The following is a 16,354-nucleotide window of genomic DNA, read 5'->3' as shown; positions in this document are numbered from 1 at the left end:
GTTCTGTTGAATTTCAGCTCCTTGCTTCCTGTGGCTTCCTCTCTCTCTGTCTGAATTTCATTCTCTTATAAAGAACTCAAGTAACAGGACTAAGACCTGTCCTGATGAAACAATCTTATCAGAGGATCCTATACCCGCAGGAATGGATTAAGTTTAAGAACATGTTTTTCTGGAGTACATACAGCTCCAAACCACCACAGCAGGGATCCAGTTTTATCTTTCTTGATATGCTGAATAGTCCATCCTTTCTTCACCGATTTGTGTGTGATGACATCTCTGTTGTGTTTCCATACACACACTCACACAAACTCACCCACCTCCAGTCTCACACCTGGCACTTCCTTGGGCTTACCTGTTTGTGTGTCTCTCTCCTCACCAGCCTTGGAGCACCTTGAGCAATGACCATGTGGTAGACTCGGACCTGGTTTTAAATTTTTGCTTTCTCACTTACTAGCTGTGACATTTTTGGCAACTCAACTTTCCTTCTCTGAGCCTCCTAAAATGGGGATAATAATTTCAAATTCATGGGCTTCCTGTGAGGATTAAACAAGGTGATGAATGTGAAGTGTTGAATGTGATGTTTGGCACATAGTAAGCCCTTGTACACAATGCCTGTCATTAATAGTGATCTTTGCATTCTGAGTGCTTAGCACACAGTGGTACGAGTGCTTGGCACACAGTGGGTGCAAGTGCTTGGCGCACAGTGATGCTAGTGCTTGGCATGCAGTGGTGCAAGTGCTTGGCACACAGTGGTGTGAGTGCTTGGTGCACTGGGGATGCAAGTGCTTGGTGCATTGTGGAGCGAGTGCTTGGTGTATGGTGGTGTGAGTGCTTGGTGCACAGTGAGTGTGAGTGCTTGGTGCATTGTGGATGCAAGTGCTTGGCACACAGTGAGTGCTAATACATGCTGTAATACATGAATTGTTGAATGGGTTCATTAAGCGAGTTGGGTGGCAAACAAGTGAAAGCTCTGTAGAGACTCAACTGTTGACTTTACCGTCTGAGGCCTCTTTGTTCTTTCCTCTGCCCTTTGTGTGACGCACAAAGTGGGTGTGCGTTCTTCCTGGGGAAATAACCTGTGGGTTGATCAGATGCTCTTCCTTCTGAGCCAGCTTCTCTCTTGTTAAAGTGGGCTGCTGCCCTCTGGAGACTGCCTCTGTCCTTTGGAAGGGCCGAGTGAGCACTGGGCATGGAGCCCCACTCCGTGCCTGCCAGGAGGTGGTCCAGTCAGTTTTCAGGTGTGGGCTCTGAATGTCCAGCATCCCCCCAGACCTGGTTCCTCCTGGCTGGCCCCGGGGACTCTCTTGGGGTAACATCCTGGTGTCATGACACCATTTCCCTCCTGGTGTTTATAAGGCCCTCTCCAGTTCTCCTTTTTTGGTTCCGCATGGCTCACTTCTGGTTCTGCCTCACGGGTGCCCCTGCCTTCCTCTCTCTGGCCTGGGATCTGCCCTGGTCAGCACTCAGGTCATTGCTGCCTGTTCTGCCTAGAGCAGAGCAGGGGCCCGGGGGAGAAACTGCAGAGTGTGCAGGAAGACCCACTCCTCAGAGCAGCCCCTGCTGTGCAGTGAGGGGCTGGGGGAGTGGTGAGCATCTCATCCTGGGGCTGAGCAGCCTCCCAAGAGGACCAGCTGTGGGGATGGTGGAGCGGGAGGGAGGAATCGCCCCATGGCCTTCACCAGTGTCTCCAACTCGGTGACACAAAGCAGACCCTTCACCATTGTTAAAGTCAGTCACTTGTCCAGGGAGCCCCTGCAGGATTGAGGATCCAGTGCAGACTCTTGTTCAATCAATGAAATAACTGGCTAGCGTGACAGGAGCGTGTGGTGTTCATTCTTTGGGGTGGGTTCACCTCCACCTCACCATGCACCCTTTACCCTGATGAAAGAATATTGTAGCAGTTATCTCTTGCTGCATAGCCAGTTACCCAAACAACAGTAGACCTTTATTAGCTCTATTTGTTTTGGTGGGTCAGGAGTTTGGGTTTGGCTTGGCCCTGGCTTCAGGTCTCTCCCAGGAGGTTGCAGTTATCCGAAGGCTCGACTGGGCCTGGGGATGCACTTCCAAAGGGGCTCACTCACCGGGGGGGGGGGGGGGAGTTGGCACTGACAGGTGCTGGAAGGTCAAAAAAGTGGGCTGTGGCACCCTCAAGGCTGCCCCCTGCCTGCCCCACGGGTCTCCCCACGGGCTGCCAAATGACGCAGGAGACAGCATTGTGGAAGCAGCTATGCCTTCTGTGACCGAGCCTCGGATGTCGCCCTCCATCATTTCTGCAGCTCTCTATTGATTACACAGGTCATTCTACTCAGAGGGCAGGGAGCGGCCCAGGGGCCTGGACAGGCTGCCCCCACAGATGTGTTTCCCCTCCCATGCGAGACACCACTTCTTCCCACTCCCCTCCCCTCAGGCGGGAGGAGACACTTGCTCTTGGTTCTGCTTTCCAGCAACCCCCCTCCTTCTCTTGGTCACTCACCTGTCAAGACCCCTCACCTTCCAGGTCATCACACCTGGCTGGTGCTGCACTGCCCAGAAGACACCTTGGCCTTCTTAGACCACTGTGGTAGGGTCACTGGCTGCAGTGCTGGCTCAGTTTTGGGACTGGCTTGTCTGTGTGCCCTAGAAGGGATGCTGTTTTCTGGGCTGGGGTGGACCCACAGAGCCTTCTAGAACCTTCCAAAGCTGTCCAAAACTCTGGCACTCAGAGAACTCCTAAGCTCCACTGTCTCCAGAGGCTCTCGGTGGACAGGGCCTGGGTCCCGGGTGCCAATGGGATTTCACCCTCTGCCTCCTGGCCCGGGGATGTCAGAGAGGGGGAGTGTCTAGAAGGTGATGGCAGCAGGGGCTCCCCTTCTTGGTCTGAGCTGGAAGCTTCTGAGTAGTCCACTGTCACTCCTATGGAGGGCCGGGAGCCTCAGGCAGCTGGAGCTGAGACTCGGGGTCTTGGACATTCAGCAGCTGCAGCCACAGCTACTCAGAAGACAGCAGCTGCTGTCCCTCCAACACCTGCCGTGGGCTCTCAAAAATTCCAAAAACACATGTTCTATGTTTTCTCTACTGCGTGGAGGAAGCAATCAAGGCTCAGAGAGGTTCGGCGACTTGCCCAATGTCGCACAGCCGGCGGAGTCAGGATTTGAACCCGAGTCCAGGTCCAGGCTCCCCCTGTGACACCAGCCCATCCGGTTGTTCGTTACCTGGCTGGGCAAGTGCCACCCTCATCTCCAGTGATGGGTGGCAGCCAGCAAGAGATGGAAGCTGGAGAATGAGCTCCACTGTCACCTGGGCCTTCAGATTCCTGGAGGTAGATGTAGCAGTACGTCCAATGGCTGGGCTCTGTGGGCTGGTTTTCTGCCTTGCTTGGGGCCTGGCACACAGCAGCCCCTGATGCACGCCTTCATGTGGGTGAATCTATGTACCATCAGGGTGTTCACCATAGAATTCTGCACCTCTTGAGCTCAGAAGAAAAATATCTGGGAGGCCAAAATGGGGTTGCAGCTCCCAGCCTCACAGTCATTTTGCACCCCTTCCAGGCACACACAAATAACTGGGCAACTCTTTGAGGAACTGCAAGTGGGGATGAGGTTCCTGTTTCCAACCAGGGCTGACATCATTTGGGAATTCATAGAAGCAACGCCCTCTCTGATATGAAAATGTGAATGGATGCGCATATCGATGTGAGAAAGCGTTTTGTTAAAGTGTCTGTGTGTTGTTATTGTTCCTTGTTTTTGTTTCGTTTGTCTCACACGTATGCAGCCGCCCATTCAACCCCCTTCCTGCCCCATCTGACGACAGGGACTCCAAGGCTCAGAGACATCATCTTGCTTAAAAAAAATAGGGTTTAAGACTGTATTAAAAAAACACACGAAAAAACAAACCTTGTTTGAAGTGGATCCAAATTTATCACCTAAGCCTTTTAGGAAGCAGTGTCTTTATTTATGCACAACAAAAAGAAAGATGGGGAGCCCCTCTCTGGGGGATCTGTGTGTTCTCAAGCCCTGTCTGGAGCAGATCTGCGTGAGGCCAGGTGTTGCCCAGGTAAGGTCTGGCTCCACCCCCTTGGAAGCCCCTGAAATAAATTCATTTTCAGCTGGGCCACTTATTTCCCCACTTCTACCCAAGAAGCTCCGAGAAGCCTCTGCTTGTGCCTTTGGGTGCTCTCTCTCTCTCTCTCCCCCTGTGCCCTCTGACCCTCTGATTCTGGGGGGCTGGGTCTCCTCGTGCTGGGTCCTTTTGAGGGCCTTCTGAACCCCACGCCCCTCTCGGAAAAATCCATCCGAGACAAAAACAGAAGGACGGTTACAAGGGCTGTGTCCACACCAGAACCTAGGTTTCCCCGGGGCAGGTGCCTGTTAAACTTTAAACCACCACTGGCTATTTGAGCTGCGCCAGTTTGGCCCGGCTTGAGCAGTGAGCTTTGCACACTCCCTCAGGCTGGTTTTGATCACCTTTTCTCCGTCGCTGTCACCATCACCGCCCTGGCAAGCACCGGCACTTTCCGCACGATAACGCGGAAATGCAAATACGCTGTCATTTTGTGACCCATGTTGCGAAAATTAGAAAAAGGAAGTTCTGTTTTGCTGCTACATGAAGTTCCAGCCCAAAGGAGAGACACACACGCACTCAGAAGGCTGGTGAGTGATATTTCGCTCTTGGAGTCCTTGAGGATCTCCAAGACCACGGTCAGGTTTTGTAAGGGGTGGCCCTTGGGGTGGGGCGGCCGTGGGAGACGTACAGAGCAGGAGCCATTTGAGGGAGGCCGAGATGTTTGCAAGGCAGGAAGCTGCTGTAGCTGTGTGTGGAATGGTGTCTTCTCTTTGTCCTTTTTGCTTCCTGAGGGTTCCTCTGGCATTACTGGTAGTCAGAGTTATTGTGGGCATTAAACGGGGGAAATGTGAGCATCCTTTGTAAACTGCCAAGGGCCGGATCACTGTGGTGATTGTTTCGGGTGGGGGGTGGTGCATTGTCTCTAACAAAGATGAAAGGGCGCCTGCCTCTGCCTGGGGAGGGCCATGGGTCCTTGGCCTGGCCCAGCACCCAGGGTCCAGTGTCCTTCCTTGTGTCTGCACCTGACGTCAGGAAGCGAGCCAGCAGGTCAGGTCTGGCTGGAAGCTCCAGTTCTGCTTCCACGACTCCGGGGCTGGGGGAAGACGTTGGTGGTCTTTGGAGGGGCAGAGAGTCTCAGAAGGGTCATTCAAGAGCGTGGGGAAAGGGTGCGTTTGGCCTTGGAATGGCCTGCAGAACGGGGGAGGGGGAGTGGAGGAGAGGGATGGGGGCTGGGGGGTCTCCCAGCCGGCACGTAGAACCCATCCCAGCCCCACGACACCGGTTGTGGTGATGAGACAAGAAGGCACCCACAGCCCTGGACCTCGGTTCATCCCTGACTTTGCAAAGCTGGGCTCCCTGTTACTGTAATGCTTAGTCCTTTTACGGGTTCCTGAGAGTTGCTGGGGTGCTTTGGGGAGCAGGAGTCACTGTCTGCCCGTGGGATACTGCGGAGGGTCAGAAACGTGGACCCTGGGGGCTCTCCGGGACACCGATGGGGAAGGGAGAGCTGGGATCTGTGCAGCAGAGGGTCTGGCTGGCCTGTAGCTGCCACCCCCTGCAGCCTCAGCAGCCCCACAGGTGGCCCTGGCCTGACCCCCGCTGTGCAGAAGGGGAAACTGAGGCTGCACAATGGAGAGAGTGAGCATGGGAGCCAGTGTTTGACTTTGGGAGGGAAGGTCCAGGATAGCCTTTGGAGCGGGAGCTGTGGCCCGAGCCAGCCCCAGCACCGTGCCCCTGGACAGGTGGCACTGGCCCCGACCTCACCTGGAAAGTGAGGGTGTGAGTGGCACCAGGCTCCCAGAGCTGGGGAGTGGTCTGGGAGGTGAGCACAAGCTCCGGGCACCTGGACGTAATCAGCTCAGCTCCGCTCCGCTTTGCCATCCATTAGGGCAGGTCCTCAGGGCTCCATCCAGGGTGGATAGTGCTCAGCTGTTCTTGCAGAAGGGGACACTGAGGCACGGAGTCTCACTGGCTTTCCCAGGGACCCCGCAGCCTGCAAGTGCTGCCAGCTGGGTCCCAACTGAAATCTACTGAGCCGACTCACTTGCTCAGCAGCCCTGGGAACCGGGTGGGGCCATGGTTGTGGCGCGGAGGGAAGGAAGTGGTTTGTCCCCGGCTGTCACAGGAGGCCCAAGACCTCAACCCTGCTCTTGAGGGGCTGACGTACATCTCTGTCCCAAGACCAAGGTCACCTGAGGCCAAGGGACCCTCAAAGCTATAAGGGAGCATGTCCTCTGCACACCATTCTGAGAGGCCACACTGCTGAGGGGTGTCTGGGGAGGGCCGTGCGTGAGCTTGGTGGTGCCGAGAAGCCACACCCCACACGTGGGCCTGGCACGACCCCCGTGCATAAAGGGTGTTGGTCTGGAGTTGACATTTTACGTTGAGAGGGAAGTTCTGGAAATGTGCCTAATGTAGGTGGTACAGACCTGTGGGGCAGATGTGAGCCCAGGTGAAGATGAAGTTACGGGGAGGGGCATTATTGAGACAACTGAAACGTTAGGTATATAGACTAAGCTGTATACCAGTGTTAGCTGTCTTGAACTTGATGGCTGAACTTGGAGTGGTCACATAAGTGAAAATCCTTGTGCTTAGGAAATGTACATGGAAGGATTATGATGTATCAAGGAGCAGGATATCTACAATCTACTCTCAAATGTTTAGAAGATAGATAAATAGAAGATATGTATATATATATATATATATATATATATATAGAGAGAGAGAGAGAGAGAGAGAGAGAGAGAGAGAGAGAGAGAGAGATATGGATGGATAGATGGATGGATAGATGGATGAATGGATGGGTGGGTGGGTGGATACACAGATAGATGGATAGAGAGATGGATGGATGGATGGATGGATGGATGGATGGATGGATATACAGGATGCTATAAGAAACGTGGCAAAATGCTAAAAGTTGGTAAATCTGGGTATCTGGGTGGAGATTAGGTTGGAGTTTTATGCTTTGTTTTTGTATTCATTTTGCAACTTTCTAGTAACTTTGTAGTTATTTCAAATTAAAAGTTAAACAATGACAACAACAAAGTTCAGGTTGCTGAAAAATTCTGGCGACCACCAGGAAGCTTTAGTGACCCGCGTGTGGAGAAAAGAATGAACAAGGGAGGGAGAAGGAGACCCTGCAGCCACCCTGGTGGCTGGGGAGGGGTGACTTCCAGCCTGGCAGGAGAGCAGAGGAGAGGAGCGACTAGTCCCTGGTACACAGGGTTTTCAGGGTTTCCGTCCCCTCTGCATTGATTCCATTGCCTGCAGGTGCTCTGTGAGGTCCCATCAGTTGCTGCAGCGATGGGGAGACCAGTGACCTGCCAGGGAGGCAGGAGCCCCGTGGCCACATGATACCCCAGGGAAGAGGTGGAGGTGGGGAGGCCTCAGAGGAGGAGCTCTAGCAGAGACCACATGGAGGGAGGCCATTGCGTGCAGCCGGGGCACAAGCCCACAGCTCCAGGCCTTCCATGTACCCTCCTTGCCTGCCCTGCAGCCCCTGCCCGGCCTGGCCCCAGCCCCACTTGCCTGGGATAACTGCAGGAAGCTCCTGGATGGACACCCCACCTCATCTGGGCTTCTACCATAACCCAGGGCCCTTTGAACATCTGAATGACATGTCACCTGCCACAGGGCCCCCATGGCTCCCCAGTGCTGTGCCGTCCATCCTGACTTGGCAGGGAGGTCAATGGGCACCTGCAGAGCCACTGGCCTCTGCCCCAGCTCACCCCTTCTCTGAGCCCTGCTCTACTTCAGATCCTCAGAGGGCCTGCCTCAATTTCGTTTGCCTTTGCATAAGCCATTCCCTACACCTGGGGCTGATCCCTCCACCTGGGACTGATCCCTCCACCTGGGATTCTGTTCTCTCCACCTGGGGCTGATCCCTCCACCTGGGGCTGATCCTGCCACCTGGGGCTGTTCCTCTACCTGGGGCTGATCCCTCCACCTGGGACTGATCCCTCCACCTGGGGCTGTTCCTCCACCTGGGGCTGATCCCTCCACCTGGGGCTGTTCCTCCACCTGGGACTGATCCCTCCACCTGGGGCTGTTCCTCCACCTGGGGCTGTTCCCTCCACCTGGGATTCTGTTCTCTCCACCTGGGGCTGATCCCTCCACCTGGGGCTGATCCCTCCACCTGGGGCTGTTCCCTCCACCTGGGATTCTGTTCTCTCCACCTGGGGCTGATCCCTCCACCTGGGGCTGATCCCTCCACCTGGGGCTGTTCCCTCCACCTGGGATTCTGTTCTCTCCACCTGGGGCTGATCCCTCCACCTGGGGCTGATCCCGCCACCTGGGGCTGTTCCTCCACCTGGGGCTGATCCCTCCACCTGGGGCTGATCCCTCCACCTGGGGTTCTGTTCCCTCCACCTGGGATTCTGTTCCCTCCACCTGGGGCTTATCCCACCACCTGGGGCTGTTTCCTCCTCCTGGGGCTGATCCCTCCACGTGGGATTCTGTTCTCTCCACCTGGAGCTGTTCCCTCCACGTGGGGCTGTTCCCTCTACCTGGGGCTGTTCCCTCTACCTGGGCTGTTCCATCCATCTGGGATTCTGTTCTCTCTGTCCGGAAGTTGTTCCTAGCATGGGAGATGCTTCAGAAGTATTTGGGGCAGTAACATAGGAGCATCCAACTAACTGAGTGGCTCCAGATGCACAGACCCAAATAAAATGGCCCTGCTCTCCAGCCTATCGTTGTGCTGCAGCATCCCGATGGGGGAGTTTGTAGACTAATGGAGAGTGGGGTAGACCAGCATCCCCAGAGAGTCAGCAGAGTGGGGACGTGAACCCTGGTTTGTTTTGGGGTGGGTGCCACCCAATTGCATGGACCCAGCAGGGCTGGGGGCTGCCTCCTGATTTGGGAAGGGGGGCATGTGGTGAGGGATCCCACAGTGTATGAGGCCTGGCTCAGTGTCCCCTGGAAGACCTGCCTGGGACCCAGCCAGAGGCATGGACAGGGGGTGGACAAGATGGGCAGGTGTGGGGTGACCAGCTGGCCACATTGCCCCCCATCAGCTGGAAGGATGCTCGACTTTCCAATCAGCTCATGGGAGGGTCCCCTGGAAGTCCCGTTGGTATCCGGGCAATGCGAGCTCATGTCATTGCAGCTGTGTGTCTCTAGGGGAGTGGATTCACCTCTCTGGGCCTCCTCTTCCACAGGAACACCCTGGCAGGGTTACTGGGCATCTTAAATGAGACCCCGTGGGGGAAACTGAGTCCAGCCACTGACTGCAGGAGAGCTGCTGAGACCTTTTGTTACCTCATTTTGGATTTTATATTTTGAAAATTTGGACTAGAGCACAGCATGTTGTTGCATTTTTATGTAAAAGTGTGTAATGGAAGGGAGATCAAAACTGCTTGTGGTGCCAATCGAAATTCATCCATTCATTTATTTACGCATTCCAAAGGCATATCAGCTAGTTTTGCATTCTTTCATGGAACCTGATGGAGCCCGAGATTTAGCCATCATTGTACAAACATAAACCAGTGCTCGTGTGGGAATAAGGCAAGCGTGAACACAGAGGCTGTTCAAACCCGTTCGTTCATTCCTAGCAAGGCAGATGGTGCCGTCTTGCACTGTGCCAGGCCCAGGGCACCCTGTGTTTCTGCAGGAGGTTCCTGCCCTCTGAAGGAGAAATGGCATGCGAATGACTTGCTGTGCTCTGAGCACTTTGAATGGTAGTGCAGCTGGGAAGGGACAGAGCCTAGGGAGGTGAGGGGACGGCTGTCACCTGAGTGAAGTGGGCCTGGGCCGTGCAGATAGCTGGGCCAGCGGGACCTGCCGGGGCACAGGCCCTGAGGAGGCCTCCGGAAGGCCCGGAAGCCAGGGGAGGGTGGCGGAAGGGGAAGTCCAAAGGATTTAAGCATATAATGGAAATTACCGGAAGGTGTTTTTGTTTGTGTTTTTGTTTTTTTGCATTTGTTTTTTAGTCTCAAAAGGAAATTTCAAACATAATCAACAGTAGAGAGAATTATGTAGAGAACCCAAGTTGTCCCGTGTGAACTCTTGGAAAGAACAGAAAGCAGGAGGCTCCCCCAAAGTGTGTGCTGCAGGGTTCAACTGTTTCCTGACTCATCCCACCCTTGCCGACACTTTATTGTGGGATTTTTCTAACATGTAGTAGAGTTTAAAGAATTTTGCAGCAAACACTCATATGCCCACCATTGAGATTCTGCTCGCTTTATCCCCAGGGGATTATTTTTTATTTTAAGGGTTGTGATTTTACAGTGGCTTTTGATTTATGGCAATGGATGGTGGTTTTTCCATTCATGGCCGAAATATAACATTTCTTCTAGATGAAAGTAATGTCATAAAGAAAAGTATTAAGTCACGATTGTGGTGCATTTCCCAGAAGTACCTGGGGCATTTGAAGGCCTTATTTAGAGGACAACCAGCAGGCTGTAGAGAGTGTTGGCAAAGGTAAATTTATAACTAGCTCCCACATCACTGTTCTCACCACAAGCCACACCAAGAGTTGCATCCTTGGAGAAAGGAGCTGCCAAGCTCTGCCTGGAGTGAGAACCACCATTCCAGGTTCTGCAGCTGTGGGGGCCCTGGTCTGAGAGTAGGGTGCACATTTGAAGTCAGCTTCTGCTCAAGAAGCTGTGTGATGTTCGGGAGGTTGCTGCACCTGCCTGGGTTGGGGTGGGCGAGCTCGATCACCGGGTCTATGCAGTTCTAAAGTTCTGGGTGCTGGATGGTGGGTCGAGAGGGTTTGAGATCAGAGGCCAGTGTTTGTTCCTTTTCCCTGATTTACTCTGATGGGGTGATGGTGGGTACACTTCCTCTGTTTCCTCATGGAAAGATGGGGTCACAGCCCCATCCCCCTCCCTGGCTAGTTGGCAGTGTGTATGGGAAAAGGAGCTCTGAGCAGGCTGAGTTCAAGCTGGAGCTTTTTCCACAGGGGAGGTTTCTTTATTAAGAACCCTCCTTTTTTTTTTTTTTAATGTGGTCTAATCTGAATGTTTCAAATCCCAATCTAGTTACTTACTTACTTAGCTGGTTATTATTTTACCATGGAAACTTTCCAGCCTGCAGAAATGGAGAAAACAAACAGTGTAGCAAAAGCACCCATTGCCTGCATGCAAGTCATGAGCTGGGTGCCAGACTTGTTTCAGCAGCACCCCAGCCATTCCCCAGCCCTGATGAGCTGGGAGCCGATCTCAGATGTCCTGTTATTTCTTCTGTGAACATTTCTGTCCATACCTCTTAAAGAGAAGGGCTCTTTTCTTAGTAATACCATCACAACACCACCTCACAGCTTCGGGAATGGATGCCAATTTCTCAACATTGTCGGCTAGTGGCATGGTCCCCTTGGCAGGGGCTGGCTCCACTGGCCAGTCCCACACTTTGTTTGTGAAGCACCTGTCCTAAGACTCCTCCATTGGGGAGGGACATGGCCTGCAATCTGATGGCTGGACCAATGTCCATGCTAGGCTGCTCCTGCCATCTAAAAGACCCCACACATGCTACTGTATAAACTCCTGCAGGGAGCCTGGCTGTGCCACTGTGAGTGAGACACCCTAGCCTCCATGTCTTCCCCCAGCTCTGCTTTACCAGCAGGTTCTGACCACAGAATCCTCTTTCCGGCTGACCCACTCATGCACGGGATGCTTCCTGTGCGCCCTGTCCCCAAAGGACCCCCGACAGGGACCCCCTTCCCTCACCAGGGCTGCCTGCTTTTACCCATTTCTATCCTAAGATTTTGCTTGAATTGTCCTGGGCCCCCCTCCACCCACCCCTAGGCCCTGGGAGGCTTGTGCCCTGGCCAGAGGCGGATGGGAGGCAGACGGCCAGGTGACGGAGGCAGGGACGGAGTCACAGGTTGTCACAGCCACCACTGGAACTACAGACTGCAGAGAGAATGCAGCCCTGTAGACACTCAAGGCTGGAGTTCTGGTCTCCCAGTGAGACAACTAACCCCTGTTTTTCAAGCCACCGTGTCAGGGTATTTGTTGCAGCAGCCTTGGGAAACTAGGACACTCAGCTTGCATGCTCCTGTGACGGGAGGCTCACTTCCCTCAAATGTGTGGCCAGGCAGCTCTGTCCGTGGTGGTGGAATCTCACCGTGGTTCCCAGCTCTCCTCCAGCCAGGACAGGCCAGCAAGGAGTGATGATTGGGGGTGGGCGTGGGGCAAGCTACATGCTCCTTTCTTCCCTGCCAGCACCTGCCTTCCAGGTCCCCTGATTTGGAGAGACTCGTGGAGATGCTCGGAGTTCCCTAATTATCAGGCACATGGAAGGACCTCCGTAGGTATCCATTAAATCAGCAAATGAGGGTTTTATGTAACCATCCCTCAGTAATGAAGCATCATCCATAGAACTGTGGCCTGGTTGATGTAAGAGAATTTCTTGGTGGAGCTTTCTGGGTTGGACTAAGCCAGTCCCTGGGCTTGCTGCTGATTAATCTCTACAGATCCAGCTTTGGACAAAAATCCTTATAACTGCACATGTCCAACGACTTTACTGAGCATCCTGCCATGGCTGGCATTGCTGTGAGGCCTCTGCCTGGGATAAAGGCATCCACACAGGGAAGCTGGCAGGGCGGGCAGAAGGAGGGCTTTAGACCCCTGTATCTGGTGCTGTTTGACAGACGAGTGGATATCATGGCTGTGTTTTTCCATCAGGGCTGCTGAGAATACACAAAACAGGCAGGTTGGGACATAGTCCTCATGGGCAGCCTTAAGAATTAGGGACTGTTCTGGTTTGCTAATGCTGCCCTTTTGCAAAACACCAGAAATGGATTGGCTTTTACAAAGGGGGTTTATTTGGTTACAAAGTTACAGTCTTAAGGCCATAAAGTATCCATCAACAGTAGGGTACCTTCACTGGAGAAAGGCCGATGGCATCTGGAAAACCTCTTAGCTGGGAAGGCACGTGGCTGGCATCTGTTTGCTCCCAGGTTGCGTTTCAAAATGGCACTCTCCAGAATGTCTCTATGTCAGCTTCTCAGGGCAAACTCTGGGCTAGTACCTCCAAAACATCAGCAAAACTCTGCTTTCAATGGCTGTCTTCAAAATGTCTCTGTAAGTTGCACCTCCTCTCTCAGCTCCTGTGCATTCTCCAAAGTGTCCCTCTTGGCTGTAGCAAGCTCACTCCTTCTTTCTGAGCTTATATAGTGCTCTAGTAAACTAATCAAGGCCCACGCTGAATGGAAATCAGCTAATCAGAGTCATCACCTACAGCTGGGTGGGTCGCATCTCCATGGAAACACTCAATAAAAGAATTACAATCCAATCAACACTGATACATCTGCCCACACAAGATTACATCAAAGATAATGGCATTTGAGGGACATAATGCATCCAAACTGGCACAGGGACATTCACACGACTGTTTGTAGCACCATTTTACAGACAAGGAGACTGAGGTTTGGGGAGTTGAATTTGTCCTCCGTCACCTGGACAATGGATGGAAACAGGTTTCTGCTAGATGCAGAACCTTCCAGAAGACTGACGTGGGCAGGGCCCACCAGGCCGCTGGATAATCCTTGGGGGACGGGCTGTCCAGGCATGGATCCTTGGTAGCTGGGGTCAGCCAGCCCCTGGTTCTCATGCCAGGCAGCCTGGAGCCCCCTGGTAGGGTTCTGGTTGGGACAATCCCCCAGGGTGATCCAAGAGGACATGCTGGGGGGAGGTTGAGCAACATCCCTCCCAAACCCCCTCCCAGCGTGACTCCCATCAAGGTGTCCTCCATCCCAGGTATGTAGTAAATCAAGAAATTGTTCGTGCACCCATTCCACAAGCATTTATTGCACTTCAAGAACTGTGACGGCGGGAATGGAGCACCTCCCTGGGCTCACCACACATGTGTCCCTGGGGTCGGCAGATCAGGCTGTTTACTGACCTGGGTCCTGTGGCTGGGAGGGGGCCACAGACCCCAGTCTGCCCACCCCAAGGTCTGGATCCTCCGAGTCCTACAGGGAGGGGTGCTGGGGCGAGAGGGTCTTGAGCTGGTAGCAGTGTGCCTTGCTGTCACGCTAAGTAGTCCCCACAGCCAGCACTTGCAGGGGCAGAGGATGTCTCTCAGGCCCTGGCTCCAAAACCGTCATCCTCTGGGAGCCCTCGATGTAGTGCATTTATGGGTGGATATATGTGTCACCTCTTTCAGACAGAAGGATACAGACCTCAGGGTGACAGCAGGTGTGGGTGCTTTTGAAACCCTTTATCCACAGTGATCAAGAATGGATAAACCTAGGAGAAGGAAGTTTGTGAAGACCGAAAGTAGATTTGAGGTTATCAGGGGCTGGGAGTGGGGCCTGGGGAGTTAATGCTTAAGGGGTACAGAGTTTGTATTTAGAGTGATGAAAAGATTATGGTCATGCATGGCAATGATGGTTGCCCAGATCGTAAATAAAATCAATGCCACTGGATTGTAAACTTAAAATGATAAAAATGGAAAATCTTATTTTATATATATATATATATATATATATATATATATATATATATATATATATATGTATATATACTACCATGATTAAATTTTTGGAAAAAAAGGGAAAAAAGTGCATTTCCTCCTGTATTGTCTTGGGATCATTTCACAGAAGTTCCGAGGCGAACCTCACTGAAGTGAATTCTTGAGGACACGGGGGACTCATATTGGAAACTGTTGTTGGAACAACTGGTGTTTCTCTAAGAAAAGCTGCAGCTCAAGTAGGAATTTTAGACCTCTTCCAAGCCATCGTGCATGCAAAACTTCTTACGCAGCCAACTCTGCATTCCTAAGCACCTCTTGATTAGGATGAGGGGAGATTCTTACTTCCTTTCGTCTTTCTATGATAGCTAAGTTATCTGAAGGGGACGTGTCATTCATGTGATTAAAAAAAAAGTAATTTTGAAAAGATGATGGTGTGAGTTTTATTAGGATTGGCATGATTGGAGTGTGTGTCCAAGAAAACCAAAGTCAGCCACGTTGATCCCTCTCTTTCTTTTCCCCACACAGCTCGTCCTCGTCCCCCTGCCCTGCCCCGATGTCTCACTGATGTCCACCCCCATTCCAAGGCATGTGGCAACCCGCGTCATCTTGGCATAGCACGATGTTCTCAGCAGACGGGATGGAGACTCTCAGCCAGGGCATCTCCTTCACTGAAACCCCAAGGCAAGTGGCTCTGTTCCCTGGCTCCTATAACAAATGCCAGGTGGTGGGGTGGCTTAGAGGATGGGAATTTATTGGCTCATGATTTTGAGGCTGGGAGAAGTGCAAAATCAAGGCGTCACAAGGCAATGCTTTTTCCCTGAAGACGGTGGCATTGTGGGGTTGGGTGTTGGCAACCCATGGTCCTGGACTTTTCCATCACATGGCCAAGGATGTGGAGGCGTCTTCTCCTCTCTCCTCTGGATTCTGCCAACTTCTGGCTTCTGGCTACCCTCCATGGCTTCTCTCCCCATCTAACTTTCACTCTGCTTATAAAGGGCTCCAGTCATCCAGATCACACAATATTTGTCCCTTTGTGTCTGGCTTATTTCACTCAACATGATGTCGTTACAGTTCATCTGTGCTGTTGCATGTGTCAGAACTTCATTCCTTTATATTGCTGAATAATATTTTTATTTTAAAGTAACATATGCTCTTTTAAAAAATCATCACATCTGCACAGAGGGCATGGGGCAAAATTAGAAACACCCTTTCCCAGAGCCACCATTTTATTTTCCTCCTGAGGAAACCACTGCTATGTTTCTCATGTACCTGGAAGAACAAATTCAATAGATGTTTAATTTTTCCATTTTATTATGCAAAAGAAACCCAGCTGTTTTTCAGCATGGCTTTCTTTCATTCTTCCTTTCCTCCTTTTTCTTTCCTTCCTTTCTTCCTTCCTTCTTCTCTCTCCCTCCCTCCCTCCCTCTCTCTCTCTCTTTCCTCCTCCCTCCCTTCCTTTCTTCCTTCCTTCCTTCCTTCCTTCCTTTCCTTTCCTTGCTTTCCTTTCCTTTCCTTTCTAACATAAAGCATCTCAGCCACCAGTGCAGCTGGGAGTCCACCTTGTGGAGTGCCCTGGCCTGTTTCTCTCTCGCTCTTTTTTTTTTAAACGAGAAAAGTTGTAGGTTTACAGAAAAACCATGCACAAAATACAGGATTCCCCTATACCACCCTATTATTAACACTTAGCATTAGTGTGGCGCATTTGTTACAATTGATGAGAGCACATTTTTACACTTGTGCTATCAGTTCTAATCCATGTTTTAACTTAGGGTTCACTGTGTTGTACAGTTCTATGTTTTTGGTTTTTGTTCTTTTAACATTTTTATTCTGATAAAAGAGATACAACCTAAAATGTCCCCCTTTTAACCACTTTCAAATACATAATTCAGTGTTGTTA

The 16,354-nt window shown here is 52.0% G+C and overlaps 1 protein-coding gene across 2 annotated transcripts in view; it reads left to right on the top strand.

Annotated features, from left to right (window-relative positions):
* Positions 1 to 3,917: 3,917 nt before the first annotated feature.
* Positions 3,918 to 16,354, top strand: part of FGD3 (FYVE, RhoGEF and PH domain containing 3) — a 65,260-nt gene continuing 52,823 nt past the window's right edge. For both annotated transcript variants that reach the window (XM_037798473.1, XM_037798472.1), the window contains exons 1-2: positions 3,918 to 4,032; positions 14,983 to 15,138. In XM_037798473.1, coding sequence (XP_037654401.1) covers positions 3,933 to 4,032; positions 14,983 to 15,138 — 256 coding nt within the window. In that variant the 5' untranslated portion in view covers positions 3,918 to 3,932. The remainder of the gene's footprint in view (positions 4,033 to 14,982; positions 15,139 to 16,354) is intronic.

Source organism: Choloepus didactylus, chromosome 10, assembly GCF_015220235.1.
Source record: "Choloepus didactylus isolate mChoDid1 chromosome 10, mChoDid1.pri, whole genome shotgun sequence".
In the NCBI taxonomy this organism is placed as follows: domain Eukaryota; kingdom Metazoa; phylum Chordata; class Mammalia; order Pilosa; family Megalonychidae; genus Choloepus; species Choloepus didactylus.
This window is presented reverse-complemented; position numbering and strand designations above follow the sequence as displayed.